At 44.1% G+C, this 25,920-nt stretch overlaps 1 protein-coding gene and 1 long non-coding RNA gene across 2 annotated transcripts; one reads left to right on the top strand and one right to left on the bottom strand.

The window, feature by feature from the left end:
- The first annotated feature begins 616 nt into the window (after nucleotides 1-616).
- LOC145540274 (uncharacterized) lies at nucleotides 617-17,962 on the top strand. The gene is made up of 5 exons (XR_014078240.1): nucleotides 617-744; nucleotides 2,657-2,771; nucleotides 10,799-10,883; nucleotides 17,137-17,298; nucleotides 17,720-17,962. It is a non-coding gene; the product is annotated as an uncharacterized LOC145540274 (long non-coding RNA).
- Nucleotides 10,784-13,957, bottom strand: LOC145540252 (polypyrimidine tract-binding protein 1-like). The gene is given in 2 exon segments (XM_081574458.1): nucleotides 10,784-12,827; nucleotides 12,900-13,957. Coding segments are annotated over 2 exon segments (1,512 nt in total). The 5' UTR covers nucleotides 13,702-13,957; the 3' UTR covers nucleotides 10,784-12,117.
- Nucleotides 17,963-25,920: the final 7,958 nt, after the last annotated feature.

Raw genomic sequence — 25,920 nt, 5'->3', positions numbered from 1 at the left:
AACCCAGGCCCCCCTTCATTGGGAGTGCAAAGTCTTAGCCGCTGGGCCACTAGGGAAATCCCTGAATGAATCACATTTTAAAGCCAAATATCTACAAAGAGAAGATAAAACTCTCTGATTGGTAAGCTAGACAAAAGGAGAAACTAAATATGGTTCCAATGCCCATTCCCCTGGCATACACGTAATGAGATGGGGGTTAAGAGGATTTCAAGCCAAACATACAATCTGAACACTGGTGTTAGGCTTCATTTTTAAAGGGAGGAGAAAGATTTGCAAGGAAAAATCTCCAGTGTGCAGGCTAGCACATTTACTTTTAATTTAAATAATCTGTGAGTTAGGCAGACAGCCATTTCATAAGGATTCTCTATAATAAGGTTTTGCATGGGAAGCTTAAGGACATGTGATTAGCATAAACTCCACTTAGGTGTCTGGCTCCAGACCTCGGGCAGAGGAGCTTTTAGTCTACAAGTAGTTTCTGTCTCTTTATTTGCAGTGAAAAGCTTCAAGTTGATACAGAAGAGGTTGGCTATGCAGGAGAAAAGAAACAATCCAAATAAGCCTAAGAAGATTGGAAGATTTGACATCCAAGTATTACATTAACATTTTGTAGGAGGAGAGACACTTTCTCCATCATTGCAGGAAGAAAAGAAAAAATGGGTGTAGATGCAGAGAAGTTGGTAGCTTTGACCTTGAAAAGACAAGGTCTCCAGTCTAATGGCTTCTATTTTTCCAACGAAGCATAAGGTAGTAGTATCTCTTGAGGGCTGAGGTGTGAGAATAGAAATGAAAATATAAAGTTGTCACCACATTGTGTGAGAAAGCAAGCTTAATGGAGAATCCTGGAGTTTCTGGGCAGGGTTGAGTGTGCATACACATAGTCTGTGATAATGAAAGTTAAACCAGCTAGTCTGGTTATGTGGTTAGTCACAATGTTCAGCTGTTCATGGGAAGAAATGCCAAAGTCAGTAGTTGCTTTTATTCAGGAATTTATTCCAAGGTAATGATGAATAAAGAGAAAAGCAAAGAAGCTGAAGGAATTTGCCAGGGAATAATTATTATGGGGCATGTTGGAATCTTAACTGAGGTGGACTAAAAATTAATGTCCACTGTGATTATGGTAATAAAAAGCCCAAGTGTCAAAACCAGGGAAAGATGAGCACATAAAGGAATTACTTCTCAGTCCGGTGGTTAGGAGCCTGCACTTTCATTGCTGGGGGTCCGGTTCAGCCCCTGGCTGGGGAACTAAGATCCGTCAAGCCATGCGGCATGACCACCCCCCAAAAAAGAGCACATAAATTAAAAACCCATAAAAGATCCTTAATAAGGATATTAAAATTGAGCTTTGTGCTCTGCCAACTCCTTATTGCTTGCTCCTTTCTTGGTAAGAGACTTTTCAACAATCCTGACAAGTGCGGTGAGAGCATTAGTAAAAAACACCAGCATTGCATTTCAGCCTCAGCCAAAACAGGCACTCCCAAATGTGTCCAGGTAGAACCTTCAACCTCTGCTATGAGGATCCAATAAAGAGATGTTTCTTCTCCCAAGTCTTTCGGAAAGATCAAAGAATATAGACCACTTTCTTACTGAATCATTTTTTCCTCGCCAAAAGCTTCTAGCTGAGCATGCAGTAATTGAACAGAGAAACAGGTCAGTTCAGTTAAGTTCAGTTCAGTTGCTCAGTCATGTCCAACTTTTTGCAACCCCGTCGACTGCAGCACGCCAGGCTTCCCTGTCCATCACCAACTCCTGGAGCTTGCTCAAAGTCATGTCCACCGAGTTGGTGATGCCATCCAACCACCTCATCCTCTGTCGGATGGCATCTGACAAGAGAAACAGGAACTTGCTATTAAACCCCACATCCACATATGCAGAATTAGGGACGGCCAGCCTGGAGCTTGTGGGACACAGGCAGAATGAGGTTGTCCCATGGCCACGTGGAGGTAAGGAGATGCAAAGGTGGAATGGTGTGCAGTAGACAATTAAGCATCAGGTGCAAGATAAGGAGATGGCAAGCAGAGACCCCAGAACAGATTTCTTGACTGCAGAATGCTGGGCAAGGGGCTTCCCTGGTGGTCCAGTAGTTAAGAATCTGCTTGCTAATGCAGGGGACACAGGTTTGATCCTGATCCAGGAAGATTCCACATGCTTCAGAGCAACTAAGCCCATGCGCTACAACTACTGAGCCCACGCGCCCTAGAGCCATGCTCCTCGCAAGAGAAGCCATACAATGATAAGCCCACATACCACAACTACAGAGTAGCCCCCGCTCACCTCAACTAAAGAAAATTCCATGTGCAGCAGTGAAGACCCAGTGCACCCAAAAATAAATAAATAAATAAATGTTAGGGGAAAAAAAAAAAAAGCCAGGCAGGAGTTGGGAGACATTTCCTGGGATGCTGGAGTCTAGTCCACAGTGATGTGGAATGAGGAGAGTATCAGAGGCCATTTAGATGACACACTCCCATGCAGCCTCCCGCCCGGATCACCATTAACAGAGCAGAACTAGATTTCCCTGGGTTCCCCACATTGAAAGCTTTAACACTGTACTTCTCAAACTGTACAATGTTCATTTGAATCACCCATGGATCTTGTTTAAAATTTTGTTTCTGAATCAGTAAGTCTCAAGTGAGACTTGAGTTTCTGAATCTTTAACAAGCTTGCAGCTGATGCCGATGCTGCTGATCCAGGAACCACACTTGGAGGAGCAAGGCTCCAGTACTCTTCACAGGGCCCCATCCCCACAACCATTCCTCTGTGTCCTGGGATTTATGGTGAGTTCAACTTCTCCTGAATAACATTCTCTTCTTATCTAACATGCCTTCATTGAATTTGGCATGCCAAAGGATAGTCAGAGACAGAGTAGACACAATGGGTTCAAAGGGCATCAGCGTGAGGATTTGCAGCCTTTGAAAGAATCCAAGTGACTGTCCTCCAGCTTCGGATGTGGCCACCTTGTGTAAGCCATGGTGGAGAACTGGCAGTGTACACCACCTGGATTTCCCTCTGGAGCTATTAAGTGGGTGCTAAGTTGCTTCATTCAAGTCCAACTCTTTGCGACCCTATGGACTGTAGCCGGCCAGGTTCCTCTGTCCAAGGGATTTTCCAGGGAACAATACTGGAGTAGGTTGCCGTGCCCTTCTTCAGGGACTCTTCCCAACCCAGGGATCAAACCCACGTCTCTGTCTCCTGCATTGGCAAGCAGGTTCTTTACCACTAGCACCACCAGGGAAGCCCTCTGGAGCTGGTACCAGTCATCACTCTTCAAATAGTTTTTGCCTCTCTGGAGACTTTCCTAGATGTCCTCCTGGGTGACCTATATTCTCTTAGGAACGAGTCAGCCATCAAGATGTCAGTGGTATTGAGTGGGTTGAGGAAATAACAGGATAAAACTTTACTTGCTATGAAATGAGATGCTCTGGAGGAAGGTGCTGCAAACTGTGCATCACATGCTGGAATTGTGAGCAAGGGATAGACTGATATCCCAGAGGAAGTTCAGAAATGCAAATTCTCTTCAAACCTTCTGTGGCTGTACCACTGGCCACTGATAAGTGGTTCTGAATAATGGCCAGATGGATTTAGATTCCAAGAGTCATTAACAGCACCCTTCAAACCAGAAGATAAGATGGGGACTGTGGTTGCATGTGGGAGAGGCTGGATGGTGCTGTGGTTGTTCAATAAGAAAATTATGAATTGAATCCTTTCAAATATTCATCTAGAAATGGGAGTGAAAAATAAAATTACCTCTTTTCAGCAGTGAAAGCATGGAGTCCTAGCCATTGGACCACCAGGGAATTCCATGAAATTATTTTTAAGTTACTTTAATTAAATTACTTTCGCTTGCCATATTGCACTTGTTTAAACACAACTTGCTTAAATACTCTAGAATATCAAGAACTGTGAAGGGGCTGAGATTTTTACCTCCCTTTGCTAGCTAGTTAGCCTGCCACATGGATGGTGGTAGAAGACAAAAAACTCTTGGGCCAGAGATGAAGAACTTTATTACTCATGGCACAGCAAGCAGCATGCAGTTCATGTTCATGTTGATTTTCTCTTGCAACCCCAAGTTCACAAAGACAAAAAGAGGGCCCCATGTGAATGCCATGCTTGCAGAGGATTTGCATTTCAGCTGAGAAGCTCTGAACTTAGGGAGCCCAAATCTTTTATGAAAGACATTGGCACCAAAAGGAGACATCATTCCACTAGATAGAAAACCAATCTGCCCCCTGCTCTGGAGGGAGACCCTATATTTTCCAAGGCCATTTGCTACAAAAACATCCTGGAGAAAATGGGCCAGAACAAAAGTGGTCAGTGCTTCTGTTCGCAAGAGGAGCAGAAACATAGATAATTGTCTCTGGACAAAAATAAGAATAGCTATACTCCTATAGTACTTACTGTACATTAAGAACAGCTCTAAGTGCTTTATATACCTTATCCCAATTAATCCTCACAACAATTCTATGAGGTTATCCCCATTTCTCAGATGAGAACATTAGATCCTATAATGATACAGAATGGTGGAGAGTTTGTAATGATTTAGATCACTGCAGGCTCTGACCCTCCAGGTTTGGAAGAGACTTGATGTTTATTTTTAACAAGCCTCACAGGTGATTCTGATAGACATCAAACCCTAAGACTGACTAATTTAAAAGATAAGCATCATCTCTTTAATCTCCTTAATTATTTAGCCAAATTTTTATTCTTCTCTATATTTATGCTTAGTTAATAAAGTCAAGAATTTTATCTCCTTTTATTTAAAACATGGGATTTTGAGTTCTTACTGTGTAAGGATGACTTGGAATCAAAAAGGAGAAAAGCATAGATTGTTTGCAATAAAAATGTTTTTTAAAAGTACAAACTTTGAAAGGACTGGCTCATTAAAAAACACACTAGGCATTTAAATGAAAAGAAAATTACAAGATTGACAACATTCCCAAGTTTACAACTCAGTATGTTCTTAATGGAAATATATATTTTGTCACACGATTGTGATAGCCATGAATGTTGCAAATTTGCAAAAAATTCAGCATTGAAAAATGCTAAGGATGGAGTTATGTTAAAGAGTAAGTAACTTACAGGAAAAATTCAGCATTCATTTATTTTGGCACTAAGAGTATTCAGGCTAAATAAAAGAAGTATGTGGGGTGAGGACCTTGGGTTTTGTTTCCTTGTTCACAGTTCAGAGTGCAAAGTGGGTTGAGAAATGCGGTATACGTATTTCTCCACAATGGTGACATGGCAAGATGTCATTTGCATCCATATATCTTTGGGAATGGTTCCTTTTCCCGGTTTTGTTAATTTAAACCATTTGTCTAAAATGCCTTCTTTAAAATTTCTTTTTCTATCCATGTTGGCCTTCCCAGTTGGCTCAGTGGTAAAGAATCTGCCTGCGAATGTAGGAGATGTAGAAGACACGAGTTCAATCCCTGGGTTGGGAAGATCTCCTGGAGAAGGAAATGGCAACCCACCCCAGTATTCTTGCCTGGGAAACCCCATGGACAGAGGAGCCTGGCAGTTTACAGTCCACGGGCTCACAAAGAGTCGGATACAACTGAGGGACTGAGCACAGCTGAGTGACTATGCATGCTCACAGCCTCCTAAGCAGGAGTCAGACAGCTTCCCCACCCAAAGGGCAACATGCAAGGAAAAGGGGAACCAACTGGAGCCTGGGAAGACCCCTTGGGCCCAAAGAGGTCAGGAGAGGGGAGTGTTGCCCAGCAGCGGTCTGAAAGAGCTGTGGCTTTTTGTTAGAAGGACACAGCCAGCCCTAAGTAATACAGGGAGAATCAGCACCAGGCCCACCGAAACCAAGCCGAAGCTTGAGAAAGGAGCTGAATTTGTGAGGAACCGGCTGGAGAGTGGATCTGGAGGGGAAAATGGAGGAAATCTGAATAGGATCAACTGTTCCTGCCTCTCCCAGAAAGCGGGCATGTTTTGACTGTTTTATCACAATGCACTTTGGGCCTATGTTATAAACAATTACTTGTACAGCCCTTTGAGGTTGGAGGGCTTCCCTGTGGCTCAGACAATAAAGAATCTGCCTGCAGTGCAGGAGACCAGCGAAGATCCCCTGGAGAGAGAAACGGCTACCCACTCCAGTATTCTGCCTGGAGAATCCCACAGACAGAGGAGCCTGGTGAGCCACAGTTCTTGGGGTTGCAAAGAGTCAGACACGACTGAGAAACTAACACTTTCACACACATTTTCACTGTGAGGTTGGAGATTGTTTCTGTGTACATTGTGTCACAACTCTGTCAGGTACAGGAACAGATTTGTATGATCTGGAGAAAAGATGTGATTTACTCAAAAGTGAAAAGCAGGTAAGAGGCCAAACCAGCCTTCAGATCCATAGTCTTCAATGAGAAAAATAAACATTTTTTTCCATATACTTACAGTTTAAAATAAGCAAATGAAGAATACAGGGTGATTAAAAAAAAAGTCTTTGGTTAAGGTTAACCAAGTGACAATGAATTCTTGATTGATTCTTTAATTTCATGCCATGTCAGAGTCTGATTCAGCGAGCTTCTGCCTGAACTTGACTAGAACTACAGGGAGGCTCCCAATTTAAATTATGTTTCTTTCATTCAGCAAATGCCTAGTCACAAAAATACCGTAGCAATTTATGTTAACAAAGTGTTACTGTATAATTTATGAACTCGATATCACCGGTCACTTCAATCTCAACAGCATGAGCATTCGAAAGATGATTTGCCTTTGGGATTCCCCTGGTGGTCCAGTGGTTAAGAGTCTGCCTTCCAGTGGAAGGGGTGTGGGTTTGATCCATGGACCAAAGATCCCACATGCCATGCTCTGTGGTCAAAAAACAAATCAATAAAAATAATAATTTGCCTTCACCCAAGGTTTTTGCTTTAAAACAAACTAAAAGAGCTTTGAGACCGATTTCCTTCTATGACACGAGAAGTTAGGGCAGTTTTGAAATGCCTCTGAATCCTGCCTCCTTGCCTTCCAAAATTTGGGGTAATTTCTCTTTTATTTCCTCTTTTTGACTCCTTTCCTCTGTTTCTCCTTCTTTCCATCCCTCCCTTCCCCCTTTCTCCCTTCATTCCTTTCTTCCTTCCTTATACTTACTCTGGGACACAAGTTTTCCTATGAATCAGGTGTATATATATCAAAGGTTCTCACTGAAAGGTGATCTATGCTGCTGCTGCTGCTGCTGCTAAGTCGCTTCAGTCGTGTCCGACTCTGTGCGACCCCATAGACGGCAGCCCACCAGGCTCTCCCATTGCTGGGATTCTCTAGGCAAGAACACTGGAGTGGGTTGCCATTTCCTTCTCCAATGTGTGAAAGTGAAGTCGCTCAGTCGTGTCCGACTCTTAGCGACCCCATGGACTGAAGCCTGCCAGGCTCCTCCACCCATGGGATTTTCCAGGCAAAAGAGTACTGGAGTGGGATGGAGGTTCCTTAAAAAACTGAAAATAGAGCTACTGCATGATCCAGCAATCCCACTCCTGGGCATGTATCCATAGAATACCATAATTTGAAAAGATACAGGCACCCCAGTGTTCTTTGCTGCACTATTTGTGAAAGCCAAGAGGTTTAGAAAGCAACCTAAATGTCCATTGACAGACGATTGGATAAAGATGTGGTACATATATACAATGAAATACTACTCAACTGTAAGAAAGAATGAAATAATGCCATTTGCAGCAGCATGGATGGACCTAGAGATTGTCATACTATGTGAATGCCAGACAGAGAAACACAAATATCATGATATCACTTACATGTGGTATCTAATAAAATGATACAAATGAACTCATTTACAAAACAGAGACTTAGAAAGCAAATTTATGTTACCAAAGGGGAAAACTGTTGTGGGGGATGAATTAGGAGGTTGGGATTAACATGTATACACTCAGTGTGTGCTCAGTCACCCAGTCAGTCACGCAGTCATGTCCAGCTTTTTGCGACCCCATGGACTCACAGACCAGCTACTCTGTCCACGGAGTTTTTCAGGCAAGAATTCTGGAAGGGGTTGCCATTTCCTCCTCCAGGGGATCTTCCTGACCCAGGGGTCGAATCCAAGTTTCCTGCATCTCTTGCACTGGCAGGTGGATTCTTTACCACTGAGCCACCCGGGAAGCTCCCATACATACACTATTATATATAAAATAGATAATCAACAAGGACCTACGGTATAGAACAGGGACCTCTACTCAGCACTCTCTAATAACCTATATGGGAAAAGAATCTGAAAAAGAATAGATATATAAATATGTATAACTTAATCACTTTGCTGTACACCTGAAACTAATCCAACACTGTAAATCAACTATACTCCAATGTAAATTTCTTAAAAAATAAAATTAATTACAATCTAAGAAAAACTGATAAATATATACAATAAAATATTATACAACCTAAAAAAAGAAATCCTATTACATGCTACAACATGGATAAACCTTGAGAACATTAAGTGAAATAAGCTACTCAGAAAAAAACCAGTGTTGTATGATGTCACTTATATAAGCCATCTAAAACTGTCAAACTCATAGAAATAGAAAACAGAATTGTGGTTGCCAGTGTTTGGGGGGAGAGGGGAATAGGGAGTTGTTCAGTGGCCACAGAGGTTCAGTTTTCCAAGATGAAAAAGTTCTAGAGATCTATTACATAATAATATGAACCATATACTTAAAATGGCTTCCCAGATGGCACAGTGGTAAAGAATGCAGGAGGTGCAAGAGACGCATGTTCAATCCCTGGGTTGGGAAGATCTTCTGGAGTAGGAAATGGAGACTCACTCTAGTATTCTTGCCTGGAAAATTTCATGGACAGAGGAGCCTGAAGGGCCACAGACCATGGGGTCTCAAACTGAGCAACTGAGAAAAAAAAATACACTTAAAAAGTTCAGAATGGTAAATTTTATGTTACATTCTTCATCACAAATTTTTCTTTTTATTGTGAAAACCATTCTTAGCTTGCAAGCCATACAAAACTAGTGGGCTGGATTTGACCAGAGGAGCATGTGTAGTTTGCCGATGCCTGATCTAATCTATGGGCATTTTAATTTCACAGTGGTTTCAATCATGCCCTTTATGACTATCCTTTTGCCCCAAGTCCAGTCCAGGTTCCTGCACTGCTTTTAGTTTCATGTCTCTACAGTCTCCTCCAATCTAAAAATCAGTTCTTCAACCTGCCCTTGACTTCTACGAACTTAGACACTTTTGAAGATTACCAGTTAGTTATTTTGTAGAGGGTCCCACAATTGGTATTGGTCTGGTATTTCCTCATAATGAAATCCATGTTCTGCATTTCTATCAGGAGACCACAGAATTGGAAGGACTGATACAGAAGCTGAAGTTCCAATACTTTGGCCACCTGATGCAAAGAGCCTTCTCATTGGAAAAGACCCTGATGCTGGGAAAGATTGGAGGCAAAAGGGGAAGGGGGCAACAGAGCATGAGATGGTTAGAGAGCATCACCAACTGCATGCACATAATTCTGAGCAAATTCCATGAGACAGTGAAGGACAGACAAGCCTGGCGTGTTGCAGTCCAGGAGATCACAAAGAGTCAGACACGACTTAGCAACTGAACAGCAACAATCACAGAACTGATGTTCTGTTCTCAGTGTACAGTATCAGAAAGCATAAGATAATATCTGTTTATCTCAAAACTCATGTTGATGTTGACCAGTTGTCTGAGTGGTTATTCCACTGTAAACCTACCTTTTCTCCTTTAACAAATAATTTGTGATGTTATTTTAGACTTATTCTATTCCACCTCAAGTTTCACCTGCTTTTCTAGCTTCCATGATTTTTGCCTGAAAGAATTATTAATACAATGATTACAAAGTGGTGACATTCTAATTTCATCATTTCACCCACATTTGTTAGTTAGTATTCTACTCTAAGAAAGATCTTCTCTTTTAATAGTGTTTATTATTTGGTTGTGTTGGGTCTTTCTTGTGGCACATGGGATTTTCAATCTTTGTGGAAGCATGCTGAATCTTTTTTAGCCATAGCTTGCAAACTCTTAGTTGCGGCATATGGGATCTAGTTCCCTGAGCAGGGTTTGAACCTTGTGCCCCCTGCACTGGGAGCACAGAGTCTTAGCCAGTGGACCACCAGGGAAGTCCCTGTAAGGAAGATCTTTTCCTTAGCTCTTCATTTATGAACTCTTGGGAACTTACTCAATGGGTGATAGTATATTTGGAATGCAACAGATCCCTGTGGGGACCGCCCCCCCCCCCAGGTAAAAAGTCTCTCCATGTTCCCTGCCTCTTGTTTGTAGAAGAGCTGACAACTCTCAGCCTTCCCTGAGTCCCAAATAAGCACGCTCCAACAGTTAATGATTAGGACAAAAGAATTGCATAATTCGTCAGGGTTAGATGCACATGCCTGAGTCGTTTTACAGATGCTATAACTGCCACCGCAGGGAAAAAGCTAATTGCATGATGACCAAACTACAAGCCATGATATAAGCTGTTCCATCTTGAGCAGTACTGAATCTATGGCTATCCCAATTCCAAGAACTGACCTTGAGAGAATGGAACTAACACTATTGCTCACAATAATCTATATCTCCGTGGCATCAAAATAATTTTGATGGTTGAGTTGCTAAGACTCTGCACTCTCAGTGCAGGGGCCAGGGTTCAATCCCTGGTTGCAAAAGTAGATCCCACATGCCAAAACTGACAGTTTGCATGGTGCAGCTAAATATTCCCCATGCCACATGAAGATCAAAGATCCAGTGTGTTGCAACTAAGACCTGTCATGACCTAATAAATGAATAAATAAAAATCAATGTTAGAAAAATTATTATTATTTTTTTTTTTGCAGGATACAGAGAGTTTATTCAGAGTCCAGTACAGACTGGCCAGACTGCCTTCTACATGTGGACAGGAAAAAAGAGCCTACAGAAAAGGTAGGAGTTATTATAAAATCGCTTTAATTCAGTTCTCTCTGCATTACAAGCCGGCAGCGGGCGGGGCCTGCCATGCTCCTTACAATACTGAGCCTGTAATTGCTGTTATCAAAATATACATCTGTGTCACCATAAAAAACTGCATTTGCTGCCCCTCACGTCTTACAACAGGTATAAAAAATCATAAATATTTACACCCTTGTTCCACCCCGACATGGAAACTTGAGGCCCAGGCCCCGAGTGAGGGCCGGCCAGCAGAGGCCTGCGTGCAGGGCACCCCTTGGACCCGTGAGTGCAGGACGAGGCATGAAGACCGGAGAGGAGGGCTGTTGCCCCACCTCCTGGGGTCCCAGCATTAGAGGCAGGAAAAAAACAGAAACAAAACTTTGGTCCAAAATTTGCAGGAAAAAAAGAAACCCTGAAAGTTGAAGAGCACTTGTCCTCCAAGAAGAGGACAGTCAGGTGTGAATAAGGCATCGGGCGGCAGATGCCGGCCCCGCTGTGTCTGCCCTGGAAACTAGATCCTGCCCCGCGACTCAATGACAAGGAATAAAACAAAAGTACAGTATACAAGGTCATACCACAAGGAGAAAGTTTAGGTTACACTCATACCATTTTTATCATCTTGCTATATAAAAAGTTACTTAAAACTATTTCTTTTGCATATAAATGAAAAAGATTAGAATATTTGGTCAACTGGAAATATTGCTAGGCACAGGTGTCTGCAGCTGCATTGAAGCATAATACAGAGATTACAGTGAAAACAAAGCTGAAGAAGCAACAGGGAAGGGTCCGGGGAGGCCCCAAGGCTGGGGGAGAATCACACACTTGATTAAAGGATTGGGTGGCAGCCACAGCCCCCCACCACACCAGGCACATGATCCCAGGGGAGGCTGACCCCGCAAGCCCTGCCAGAGCAGTGGGTTTAAGGCACAAGAAAGCCGAGTGGGGGTTTAGGAGCGCCCGCCCTGCAGGCGGCAGAAGGCACGGGCAGGGGCCGGGCGGGTGGTGCCGCCCACCGTCACCAAGAGCCTGAGGCTGGCACCCCACCTCCCCAAGGTGAGCAAGTGAATTAGATTTAATTTCTTTTAAAAACAGGTAAACTGATTTCTCTTTTAAAAAAATAAAATCTCTGGTCTTTTAAGGTCACTTCAGCTGCTTTTTAAAGTGGCTTTTTATCTGGAATGATGGAAGTTGTCGCCGGGTGCCCGGCAGGCTGGTCCTGGGTGGCGGCCTAGATGGTGGACTTGGAGAAGGACACCCGCAGGTGGTGGTTCTCACCCAGGTCGTGGTTGTGCAGGTCGATGAGCGCCTGGATGGCCTCCTCCACTGAGCCCATCTGGATCAGCGCCATCTTGCGGTCCTTCTGGAAGAACTTGAACCCTTTGACGATCCCGCCGTTACTGGAGAAAAGAATCTTGAGGTCGTCCTCAGAGATGGAGGGCGGGATGTTGGAGAGGTGCAGAGTGGCCGACGGTGGGAAGATGTTCTGGAAGTTCTTGGAGCCAGGCTTCTTGAAGCGGTGCAGGGGTGAGTTTCCATAGTCCTTGGTCAGGCCCTGGTCCTCCTGGCCCTCACGGGGCAGCTGCACGCTCTGGTGCTTAGAGAGCGTGATGCGCACTGGCTTTCCGTGCAGCTTGTGCCCATTGAGGTGGCTCATGGCCAGCTGGGCCTGGCTCCCGTCAGCCATCTGCACCAGAGCGTTCTCCTTCTTGTTGAACAGGACCTTCACGCGCTGCACATCTCCGTACACGCCGAAAAGAATAAAGAGGCTTTAGGGTGTGACTCTCTCGGGGTTGAGGTTGCTGACCAGCAGGACAGAGTTGCCTGCCCCCGCCAGGCCCGGGATGGCGATCCGGCCTGCTGCCGCTGCTGCCGCTGCTGCCGACAGGATGGCCAGAGGCGCCGAAGCCCCATGCACGTTAGGGACAGAGAGACCTGCGGCTTGAGGAATTGCAAAGGTGGGAGGGAAACCAGCTCCTGCATACGGAGAGGCTGACATTATACCAGGCGCACCAAAGGCAGCAGCCATAGTCTGGTCCAGCGAGGGCTGGCTGTCACCGGACGGCAGGTCAGGGCGTGTGTAGTCGCGGCTCTTGTCGTTGTTGTACTTGACGTTGAGGCTGGTGAGCTTGGAGAAGTCGATGCGCAGTGTGCAGCATGCGTTGTAGATGTTCTGGCCATCCAATGACAGCTTGGCGTGCTGGGCGCTCATGGGGTCAGCGTACTGCAGCAATGCCTGGAACTGGTTGTTCTTGGTGAAGGTGATGATCTTAAGAATGGTGCCGAACTTGGAGAAGATCTGGTGCAGCACGTCCAGGGTCACTGGGTAGAAGAGGTTCTCCACGATGATCCTAAGCACCGGGCTCTGGCCGGCCATGGCCATGCCTGCATCCACCGCTGCGGCTGAGGCTGCTAGGGCCAGGTTTCCTGACTGAACGGAGTTCACAGCCTGCAGGGCTGCCTGGGCCCGCGCCTGGTTAGGGGAGCTGTCGGTCTTAAGCTCCTTGTGGTTGGAGAATTGGATGTAGATGGGCTGGCCGCGCAGCACAGGCGTCACCGACGTGTAGTAGTTCACCATGGTGTTGGCGGCCTCTTCTGTGTGCATCTCGATGAAGGCCTGGTTCTTCCCTTTCAGCATCAGGAGATTGGTGACCTTTCCAAAGGGCAGCCCCAGGGAAATGACCTCCCCCTCGGTGACATCGCCAGGCAGCTTGCGGATGTGGATCACCCTGGAGGGCACGCCCGCACTCCTGCTGTCCCCCTTGAACTTCTTGCTGTCGTTTCCATTTGCTGTGGACGCTGAGGTGCCGCTCATGATAAAGGGTCCGTTAGTGACGCAGGCAGAGAAGAGCTCGTCAGATCCCCGCTTTGTACCAACTGCTATGTCTGGGACGATGCTTAATTCAGCCTGCAACCTATCATTTCAAACCCGAGGCACCGAAGGCACGTGACCCTCCGGGCACTCGTAACCGCCCGCCCCGCCCGGTCGGCCGACAGAGGAAGGAGGGCTGGTTCGAAGCTCCCCATCACAAGACACCCGCAACTGCCCCCAGACGCTTCTCGCGGGGCCCAGACCCGAGAGCGCAGCTCCACTGGGTTCTACTAGCTTCCAAAGGCGGAACCCCGCCGCCGCGCTGCTCGCGCCGACACCTCCGCACGCGGGGACTAGAAAAATTATTGTAGGGCTTCCCTGGTGGCTCAGTGGTAAAGAATCCGCCTGCTAATGCAGGAGACACCGTGTACGATCCCTGATCCAGGAAGATCTCACATGCAGCAGAGCAACTAAACCTGTGTGCCATAGCTGTTGAGCCTGTGCTCTAGAGCCCAGGACTGGCAACTACTGAAGCCCATGAGTGTAGAGCCGTTGCTCCTCAACAAGAGAAGCCACCACAATGAAAAGCCCATGCACTGCATCTACACAGTAGCCCCCGCTCGCCACAACTATGAATACCTAGCACAGCCAAAAATAAATAAATAGAATCTTTTTGAAACTGTTGCTTGTTCCGAGCATTTATGTAAGAGAGCAACTAAAATTGTCAGCAAAGAGGTGCTGTACACCCATACCAACATTTTCCACTCTAAGAATATGGTGCTGTCATGTCATCCCGAAGTTACAGAAGACAGACCTTTGCCCATAATTCCACAGAAATGGAATGATGTTCTGACAAGTGGGGATTTGTAAGTAGCTTTTAGCAGGAAAGAACTCTCTGCAGGAAACCCCTCTTGTCTTGTCACTTTGCCAAAGCTGTGTTGTAGCTAACCATTAACCTGTCACTCCACGCTCTACTCATCTCCAGCCCAAGGACACCTTTCAAATCTTTGGAGCCCATAATACCTTGTGTAACTTGTTAGTTCTTTCCATAGATGAAAGAAGTAGAAATGAATAATAAGTAATTAACAGATGGTCAGATCTCTTCTCTAGTTTTACCTTCAGTAATTTCGTGTATAAACTGTGTGAACAATATCCATCTAAAGAAAGATCACAACGAATCAACAAGTCTGGATGCAGAGGGAGATGGCTAAGTGCCTAATTCCCTATCTCAGTGATAACTGGGATTACTTCCCCTTTCCCTTTAAAAACTTTCATGAGTAAGCAGAATCTTCAGAGCTGCTTTTGAGACGTGAGCCCACCTTTCCCCCAGACTGCCTACTCTTCTGATGAAAGCAACTTTCCTTTCCTTTCTACTAACACTTGCCTCTTGCCTATCGGTTTCTAAGGGTCATGCAACTCAACCTGAGTTCATAACATCTTTTCCTGTCTAAAATAACATCACTAATAGTAGTTTACACATATCTCATAAGTATGAACTTTCTTAAATTTGCTTTTACCTATAAGAGGAATCCATCTCACCTGTATTGGAAGGTAAATTAGAATACTGAAAAGTACAGGGCCTTGTAGGTTGTTTAACTCAGGTTCAAATCTCCGCCCTGTGACTGACTGGCTACATGATCGAGTCTAAGTTATCTCATCTCTTAGAACTGCAGTCTCCTTAGGCTCTGGGGAAGGTAAGAAGAACACAGGCTTCCATGGACTATTATGAGGACTAGAAATAATAGGTGTCGAAAGTTTGTCTAGGGTGAGGCTCGTAGTTGGTGCTCCACCAGCACATCTCCTAGTACTGTGGGGAGAGGCACAAACGTTCTGTCCCCAAATACGGTGTCCTTTGTGTTTTCAGGGGTTCTTTCAATTATGAGAATAATAATCCTACCCAGTTTCATAATTATTTCCCAAGCATTGTCTTACCAGGCCAATGCAACAGAGGTGGTAGAGAAGGAAGGAAATGAGTGTCTACTTTGACAGTGCATGGCCAAAGAAAGACAACGGAAGGACTCCTCCCCAAACAGATAACAAGGGCTTTTTCCTCTTACACTGTGCACATTTGTATTGTCTGAATTTTTTGACATGAGGCATTCTCTCAGTACTTGTGCGATTTATTGTTTTAAGTGAATTGTACCCTCAGCTAGATAGATCAGAGCTCTCTGATATCTAAGGCTGGGCTAAGATTTTATCTCAGTTCAAATTAAGGGAAAATCTTTTCCCTTGACCTATTACCTCACACTCTAACTCTGCCTTTGTGATAGCAACCTTGACTTAGTTTAATCACCGTGACTTGATAAAGCCTAACAGAATCATGATGACCAGGATCCTTTCTGACTCCGTGTGGCCAGAATTTATTCATACCTTCTATTTGATATCTATTTACTTACTAAATATTTACTTGCTTTCTATTTACTTACTAAAAGTAAGTAAATACTTTTATAATTTAAAAAAAGTGAGTAAATGTTTGAAGGATACTTTGTTCCAGGTGCTTAATTGCTGTAATTCTTATTGCTTTCAAAAGACTCTTAATACCTGTATTTTTGCTAATGCTTCCAATATCCAGTAACAAAGAGTGTCTTTCTCATCTTTGATTCTCTGAAACATGTTTTGTTTACAACTCAATATTCATTAAAAAGCCAAGATAGAGAAGAGGGGAGGGAAAATGTTTGAGGGACTTGCTACTTGCCAGTACTTTATGCCCCATGTCACACTTAATCTCTACAACAAGCCTGCTTAAGAGTGTGGTGGAGATGACAGATGTGTCCCTAAAATCCACTCCACATATGCCAGATAAGCTTAGGAACATAAACCAAGACAGAAGGGACTTGCTGCCCAATTGCCATGATAATCCTCTCTTCATCTGGAAGAAGGATTGACTTTGCAAGTTCTCACTGGGGAAACAGAGTGGCACAGCTTCAGCCTGCTCCATTGGCAGGAGGTCAGGGCTGGATTGGGTGATTCCAGAAACCCAAACCACTATGGCTTAAAAAGCACTTTATGTTTCCATGTAACAGAGAGTCAAAAGCTGGGAGTCCAGAGCTCATGCAGCTGCTCAAGGAAGCAGACTCTTCATCTTCTGCTATCTGTCATTAGTGCCTGCATGGGCACAGAATGTCTGTTGCACCACTGGGCGGCATTCCACATTTCAGGCAGCAAGAAATAACAAGAAAAAAAGATGCATGTATATTGAGTCTATCCCTTTTAATGGGAAACCATCACTTTCTCATTAATTTCTGTGCCTTTAAAAGCATCCCCATTCCCCGCTCTTCTCCTCCTGGTACCATAGAAAACTATTGCAGTGTATTTAATGGGTAAGTTATATTTGTTGTAAATATCCTTGCAAATTGTGCACTAAGAGGTCATATTTTTAATTTATAGAAATTATATTGCACCATACGTGACTTTCTATTCCTTACTTTTCTCACGCAGCATTGTGTTTTTAGGATCCATCCAGGCTGCTTTATGTTCATCTAACCCAGTGCTTCTGAAGGCTGCATAGAGCTAAATTGTGTTCTCCCAAAATTCATGTGTTGAAGCCCCAACCTCAGAACCTGAGCATGTAATAATTTTTGGAGATAGGACTTTAACGAGGTAATTGATTTTAAGCAAGATTCTATAAGTAAGGTCTAGTTCACATATTTGGAGACAGGGCCTTCAAAGAGATGATGAAATCCAACTGAAAGTGTTAGGTGGGCTCCTGATCTATTAGGATTTGTGTCCTTGAAGAAGAGAGGGTAATACTTGGGATTATATGCACTGAGAAAAAGTGTATATATACACACATATGCCCAAAAGGCTCTGATGCCAGTTATTACACTCTTATGCATCGTGTGTTACATACACTATGTATGTGGACCATGCTCCCCAAATAATTGTAAGTTCAAAGAGACCAGGGTCTCCTCTTCCTAGTTCTAAGTTTCCCATGATGTATTAATAAATTCGTTGCTACAATAAGAATATGTCACTTAGAATATGAAATTAATCTATTGTATCTGTCATTGTTTTGATGCAGGGTAATATTCAGTACCATGAAGACATCACTGAAGGATCTGAAAACATGCCAGCTGCATTTATGGGAATACTGAAAGGAGAGACTTTGGGGAAGGCAATAGTGAAAGCATGAACAAAATGACACATCTGGATGATTACTTAGTCTCTTTTTAATCATTTGGCAAAATCTGTCTTGTATTCATGACATAAAAACAGTCATGGTAATGCATTTGATCTACTTAATAAAATACATTGATGTATATAATTAGCAATAGAGTGAAAATTTCATACTGAACGATGCCCAAGTGAAATACTGCCTGCTATAACTCTTTCTGGGTTTTGGTAGAAAATAATGACCTTGTAGTCCAAAAGTTTTCTGCCTCTGTGACCCTACTTAAAATTTTTCATCTGTAAAGTGAGAATAGTAACGTCTGCATGACATACGTATCATACATCAGTTTAGATCAAAAGCATAATATGTGGCATATACTAGGTACTCAGTAAGTGTTTCGCTACCTCCCAGCAAAAATCAGTGAATTCAAAGTCAAAATTACAACCACTATGGCTGATGGTTCAGTTCAGTCACGCAGTCGTATCCGACTCTGCGACCCAGTGGACTGCAGCACCCCAGGCCTCCCTGTCCATCACCAACTCCCAGAGTGTACTCAAACTCAAGTCCATTGAGTTGGTGATGCCATCCAACCATCTCATCCGCTGTCGTCCCCTTCTCCTGCCTTCAATCTTTCCCACCATCACGGTTTTTTCAAATAAGTCAGTTTGTCGCATGAGGTGGCCAAAGTATTGGAGTTTCAGCTTCAGCATCAGTCCTTCCAATGAATATTCAGGACTGATTTCCTTTAGGATGGACTGGTTGGATCTCCTTGCAGCCCAGAGGACTCTCAAGAGTCCTTCTCCAACATCCTGAAGGTAAACTTAGGACTGTTCTCTATCTTGTGACTTTCTTTTCATTTAAATACATGTTGTATTTTTAATTTAATGAGTCAGTCCTTTCAAAGCTTGTACTTTCTTTAAACATTTTTATTACAAACAATCTGTGTGTATATATATATTTATAATTTTATATATATATAATTTTTTGATTCTGAGTCTTCCTTACATAGTAAGAACTCAAAGTTCTGTGTTTTAAATAAGAGGAAATAAAGTTCTTTACTAAGTAAGCATAAATATAGAGAAGAGTAAAAACTTTGTCTGAATAGTTAAGAGAATTTAAAAGATGCTTATCTTTTAAATTAGTGACATTCTTAAGGTTTGGTGGCTATCAAAAAATCACCTGTGAGGCTGGTTAAAAGAACCATCATGCCCTTTCCAAACCTGGGGAGTCAGAATCCCCAGTATCTGAATCATTGTAGACTCTATACTATTCTGTATCATTACAAAATGAATGTTCTGATCTGTGAAACAGGGATAACCTCAGAGAAACGTTGTGAGGATTGAGTGATATAATGTGTATAAAGCATTAAAGCTCTTAGAGCAGTTCTTGGCGCGCAGAAAGTAATACGGGAGGGTAGCTAATATTTTGTCTGAAGACAATTCTCTGTGTTTCTGCACGTCTTGCGAGCAGAAGCACTGACCACTTTTGTTCTGGGTCGTTTTCTCCAGGATGTTTGTATGGCAAATGGCCTTGGAATATATAGGGTCTCCCTCCAGAGCAGGGGGCAGGTTTGTTTTCTATCTAGTGGAATGATGTCTCCTTTTGGTGCAAATGTCTTTTATAAAAGATTTGGGCTCCCTATGTTCAGAGCTTCTCAACTGAAATGCAAATCCTCTGCAAGCGTGGCATTCACATGGGCCCCTCTGCCTTGTCTCTGTGAACTTGGGGTTGCAAGAGAAAATCAACATGAACATGAACTGCATGCTGCTTGCTGTGCCATGAGTAATAAAGTTCTTCATCTCTGGCCCAAGAGTTTTGTGTCTTCTACCACCATCCATGTGGCTGGGTAGCCAGCTGGCAAAGGGCAGTAAAAATCTCAGCCCCTTCACAGTTCTTGACAATTCTGAGTACAGAACATGCAGTCATGTTTAAAGAAGCTTAATATGGCAACCAAAAGTGACTTAATTGAAGTAATTAAAAGCTACTTTCATTTTTCACTCCTATCTCTAAATGAATAGCTGAAAGCATTCAATGCATAATTTTCCTACTGCACAACCACAGCACCATCCAGCGTCTCCCACATGCAGCCATGGTCTCCATCTTATCTTCTGGTTTGAAGGGTACTGTTAATGACTTTGGGAATCTATAAACCACCTGGCCATTATACAAAACTGCTTGTTTTTGTTGTTATTGTTTAGTCGCTAAGTCGCGTCTTGACTCTTTGTTACCCCATGGACTGTAGCTTGCTAGGCTGCTCTGTCCATGGATTTCCCAGGCAAGAATACTGGAGTGGGTTGCCATTTCCTTCTCCAGGGGATCTTCCCAACCCAGGGATAGAACTCCCCCATCTCCTGCGTTGTCGGTGGATCCTTTACCACTGAGCCACCAGGGAAGCCCTCAAAATCACATACCAGTGGCCAAATGGCAGAGCCACAGAAGGTTTGAAGCATATTTGCATTTCTGAACTTCCTGCAGGATCTCAGTCGACCCCTTCTTCACCATTACAGCATGCAATGCCTATCTTCCTCCAGAGCATCTCTTTTGTCCCTACTTCCTCAACCCACTCACTACCACTGACATCCTGATGACTGACTCATTCCTAGGAGAATATAGATCACCAAGTAGGACATCTAAGAAATGCTCCAGAGGCACAAATGCTGTTGGAAGAACGGTGATTGGTACCAGCTCCAGAGAGAAAATCCAAGTGGTGAACATGGTTTTCCCACCATGATTTACACATGGTGGCCAAGTCTGAAGCTGGAGGACAGTCACTTGGATTCTTTCAAAGGATGCAAACTGTCAGGCTAAGGCTAAAACTCTTTGGACCTGTTGTATCTCTTCCATTTCTGGCTATTCTTTGACATGCCAAATTCAATGAAGGCATGTTAAATAAGAAGAGACTGTTATTCAGGAGAAGTAGAACTCACCATAAATCCTGGGACACAGAGGAATGTTGTGGGGATGGGACCCTGTGAAGAGTACTGGAGCCTTGCTCCTCCAAGTATGGTCCCTGGACCAGCAGCATCAGCATCAGCTACGAGCTTGTTAAAGATTCAGAATCTCAAGTCTCACTTGAGACCTTCTGATTCAGAAACTAGATTTTAAATAAGATCTGTGGATGATTCAGATGAACATTGTACAGTTTGAGAAGTGCGGTGCTAAAGCTTTCAGTGTGGGGAACCCAGGGAAATCTAGTTCTGCTTTATTAATGCTGATCTGGGTGGGAGGCTGTATGTGAGTGTGCACAAGGTCATCTAAATGGCCTTGTGGCCTCTGATACTCTAATTCCACATCACTGTGGACCAGACTCCAGCATCCCAGAACTAACTGTCTCCCAGCTCCTGCCTGGCATTCTTTTTTTAATATTTATTTATTTATGTATTTGTGGCTGCCCTGGGTCTTCATTGCTGCATGCAGATTTTTCTTGCAGCGAGTAGGGGCTACTCTTGAGTTGAGGTTCACAGACTTCTCATTACAATGGCTTCTCGTGTTGTGGAGCATGGGTTCTAGGGTGTGTGGGCTCAGTAGTTGTGAAGCACAGGCTTAGTTGCCACACAGCACATGTGGAATCTTCCTAGACCAGGGGTCAAACCCGTGTCCCCTGCAATAGCAGGCAGATTCTTAACCACTGGACCACCAGGGAATCCCCCTGCATGGCATTCTGAAGCCATGAAATCTGTTCTGGGATCTCTGCTTAACGTGCTTAGTCACTCAGTTGTGTCCAACTCTTTGCAGTCTCATGGACTGTAGCCCACCAGGCTCCTCTGTTCTTGGGATTCTCCAGGCAAGAATACTAGAGTGAGTAGTCCTTCCCTCCTCCAGGGGATCTTCCCCGTCCAGGGATGGAACCTGGGTTGCCTGCATTGCAGGCATTCTTTACCATCTGAGCCACCAGGGAAGCCCGAGGTTTCTGCTTGCTATCTCCTTATCTTGTACCTGATGCTTAATTGTCTACTGCACACATTTCCACCTTTGTATCACCTCCTTATCTCCACATGTCCATGGGACAACCTCGTTCTGCCTGTGTCCCACAAGCTCTGGGCTGGCCCTCCCAAATTCCGCATGTATGGAAATTGAGTTTCATAACAAGCCCCCATCTGTCTGCCTGATTACTGCATGAAGTGAAAGTTGCTCAGTCATGTCCAGCTCTTTGCGACCCCATGGAATAGTCTATGGAATTCTCCAGGCCAGAATACTGGAGTGCTAGCTGTTCCCTTCTCCAGGGGATCTTACCAACCCAGGGATCGAACCCAGCTCTCCGATTATTGCACACTCAGCTATTAATAGAAGCTTTTGGCCAGGAAAAATGAGTCAGTAAGAAAGAGCTTTGGGCTTCCCTGGTGGCTCAATGGTAAGGAATCCACATGCCGATGCAGGAGATGCGGGTTCACTTCCTGGGTTGAGAAGATCCCCTGGAGAAGGAAATGACAACCCATTCCAATATCCAATGACAGAGGAGCCTGGCAGGATATGGGTTATGGGGTTGCAAAACATTTGGACACGATTTGCAACTAAATAATAGCAACAGAAAGTGGTTTATATTTTTTGATCTCTCTGAATGACTTGGGAGAAGAAAAGTCTCATGGTTGGATCCTCATAGCAGAGGCTGAGGGTTCTACCTCGACACTTTTAGGCATGCCTGTTTTGGGTAAGGCTGAAGTGGAACCTGGGTGTTTTTTACTAAACGCTCTCACTGCACTTGTCAGGCTTGTTGGAATGCCTTTTACCCAAAAAGGAACAAGTAATCAGGAGCTGTCAGAGCACAAAACTCAATTTTAATATCCTTATACAGGATCCTGTGTGGTTCTTTTATTTATATGCTCTTCTTTTGGGGGGAGTGCCCCACCCCCCTAAATGGCTTGCAGGATTTTAGTTTCCTGGCCAGGGGTTCAATCTGGCCCTCAGCAGTGAGAGCATGGAGTCCTAACCCCTGAACCACCAAGGAATTCCTTTATGTGCTCTTCTTTCCCTGGTTTTGACTTTTGGGACTTAATGACCATAATGATAGTAGACATTAATTTTTGTCCAGCTCAGATAAGATTCCAACATGCTCCATGAAAACTATTCCCTGGAAAATGCTTTCAGCTTCTTTGCTTTTTCCTTTGTCCATCAATCATCTTGGCATAAACCCCAAAATAAAACCAATTATTGACTTTCCAACTCCTCCCCATGAACAGCTGAACATTGTGAAAAACCACACAACCAGACTATCTGGTTTTACTTTCATTATCACAGACAATGTGTATGCACACTCAACTCTGCCCAGCAACTCTAGGATTCTCCAGTAAGTTTGCTTTTTCACACACTGTGGTAACAACTTTATACTTTGACTTCTATTCTCATACCTCAGCCCTCAAGAGATACACTTACCTTATGCTTCTTTGAGAAAATAGACGCCATTAGACTGGGGACCTTGTAGTCTTGTGGTCAAAGCTACCAACTTCTATGCATCTGGGCTTCTTCCCTGGTAGCTTGGATGATAGACAATCTGCCCGCAATGTAGGAGACCTGGGTTCAATCCCTTGATAAGGAGGATTCACGGAGAAGGGAACGGCTACCCACTGCAGTATTCTTGCCTGGAGAATAATATGGACAGAGGAAACTGTCGGGCTACAGTCTATAGGGACGCAAAAAGTCAGACACGACGGAGCGACTGACACATTCTGCATCCATATCCATATTTTCTTTTCTTCCTTCAATGATGGAGGAAGTGTCTCTCTTCCTATGAAAGGTTAATGTAGTACTTGGATCTGAACTCTTCTAACCTTCTCAGGCTTAAGGTGTCTGCCTAAAGAGCCCAAGTGGGGACCTGAGCCCCCATGTAGAGCTTGTAATTCACTGGTCACAGGCTAATGTACAGAGAGTAATTCGGCCCAGTTGATACTGGGCCGAATACAGGCTTCTTTACAACAAGTCAGAGCAGTTTCCTGGTCCTAGTGCACACACTGATGTCTACGGTGGCCGAAGAGTGAAGCTGAAGACTGTGTCCTTACCTTTGAAATTCGGATAACTCCCTGTTATCCCGGAGGGTCCTTAATGAGAAACCCTACAGGGGTGGAGTTGCCCCGGTGGAGGCTCTCTTGCACTGTGATGCCACACCTACACAATTGCAAGTAACAACAGACGTTCTGTTAAGGCCTGGATCCGGAACCTGAGGCAATATCTTGCTGCCAGCTCTGACCGGCATTTCACAGGGACAGACAGTGGCCTGGACTTGGCCATGAAGATAAAGGCACCCACATGCGGTGGGCGGCTCTTCTGGCCCCAGGGGTTCTGCAGCATGAGTTCCATGTATGTCATGACCGATATGATCGTAGATTGAGCACACACCTATGCAATGGTAGAGAATGTGTTGGCATGTTGGGTCTATACCGAACTCCCTGTGGGGGCTGCCCTGGGGCTTCCCTGGCACATTCAGCCTCAGACTGGGACTAACCGGGCCCAGAAACAAAGCGCCTTCCGGTCATATCAGAAGACGGCTGAATGCAATGAGACTAAGCGCCTGGTTAAACAAGATGTGAAGAAACGGCAGCACATACCTCGCCCCCAGGGAGAACATGAACTGTGGGAAAGGCTTTCCTGCTTGCATGGGCTGAATTACGGGAAATTGCACTCATTTGTGTAGAGAAAAAGGATGGTACTGAGCCAGGAGGGTGGACACCCTCGTCCCTCTGTGCTAAAGTTAGTCTTGAATAGGGTTATCAGGAGGCCTATAGTATAATCCTTGTCTCTCATAGTGTCCTGTGGGTATGCGGGCTGTATGGGTGACCGCACCTGCCCGGACGGAAATTGGATGGACGGTGCACTTGGGGCTGGCTGCATCTGCCCGCCTCGGTATATGTAACCCTCTTACGACCTGCCAATTGCCCTATGGTCCATGCACGGTACCGAGTGAAATGGGTCCTCTGATGGTACTAACGCTTGGCTCTGTTTTTGCCCCAAGGGGTAGCTATAGTGTACCACAATGAAGGGTAGCTCCTACTCACTGCAACTGGAGAATCCTGTGGGCAGTAATGAAGACCCAGCACAACCATTAATAAATAAATCTTAAAAAAAATAAATTAGGCACAATAAAATAATAAAACAGAGTTACTATAATATACTGTAGCAAAAATCTTGTGAATGTGGTTTCTCTCACAAGATATCTTTTTATAATGTGCTCAGTCTTCTTAGCATGATGATGATGTGAAGTGATAAATACCTGTGTAATGAAATGAGGTGAAAGCTGTAGGCAATGTGATCAAGCATTTAGGCTACTATTAACCTTTGGATACTGTGTCAGAGGAAGGATCATCTGCTTTGGTGATCCTGGATCATTGAACCATGATGATGCTGATGGGTGAATGTTGGCAGTAGAAGGTGTTAATTAATGGTTGGGGATTCCCAGCAGGATACAACAGAAATCTCACACTATTCAGAATGGTGTGCAATCGGAAAACTTATGAAGTGCTCATTTCTGAAATTTTCCATTTAATATTTTTGGGCTGCAGTTGAGAGCAATTAACAAACTGCACAAAGCAAAACCATGGATAAATGGGGGACTAGTGTAGTGTGGTAGCTCTAGACATCATGTCCTCCCACTTCTCAGAATTTGTAAAATGGTTTAGGGCATCTCTGCACCGGGGATCAGCCTGTGATGAAAGCCTAAACTTTTCTCAGGTCTTTTCTGAGCCTGTCTTTCCCTGAGCAGAGGTGGTGGCTTTCTAAATTCTTCCAGTATAGCTTTTCTCTAGGAATAAACCATATTTTCAGTAGTTTATTTCATCTTTCCAAAGGTTTTATATGCACACAGACACACACAATCACACACTTTTTCCTCTATCTTTTCCCTTGTACTACAATTTAATCCCTCCTCTATTTGGTAGTAGAATTGATCTACAGAAATAACGTTTCACTGATAGTGAATCTTCCAGTGCAAGAGCATGGTAACCTTTCCATATGTTCAATCTTCTTTTATATTTTTCAGTGATGTTTTAAAGCTTTCTTCATAATGATCTATCACATTTTTGTAGGTTTCTAAATACTCCCATGTGTTATCATTTTTGTGACTGTTGTGAATTATAAATTCCTTCCTTGGTCTGTCATGTTAGACCCATCGGCAGAGGACCAGT

This window comes from Giraffa tippelskirchi, chromosome 1 (assembly GCF_054371585.1).
Source record: "Giraffa tippelskirchi isolate mGirTip1 chromosome 1, T2T-mGirTip1v1.2.pri, whole genome shotgun sequence".
Classification (NCBI taxonomy): Eukaryota; Metazoa; Chordata; class Mammalia; order Artiodactyla; family Giraffidae; genus Giraffa; species Giraffa tippelskirchi.
Note: the sequence above shows the minus strand (reverse complement) of the source record. Positions and strands in the feature narration are given on the sequence as shown.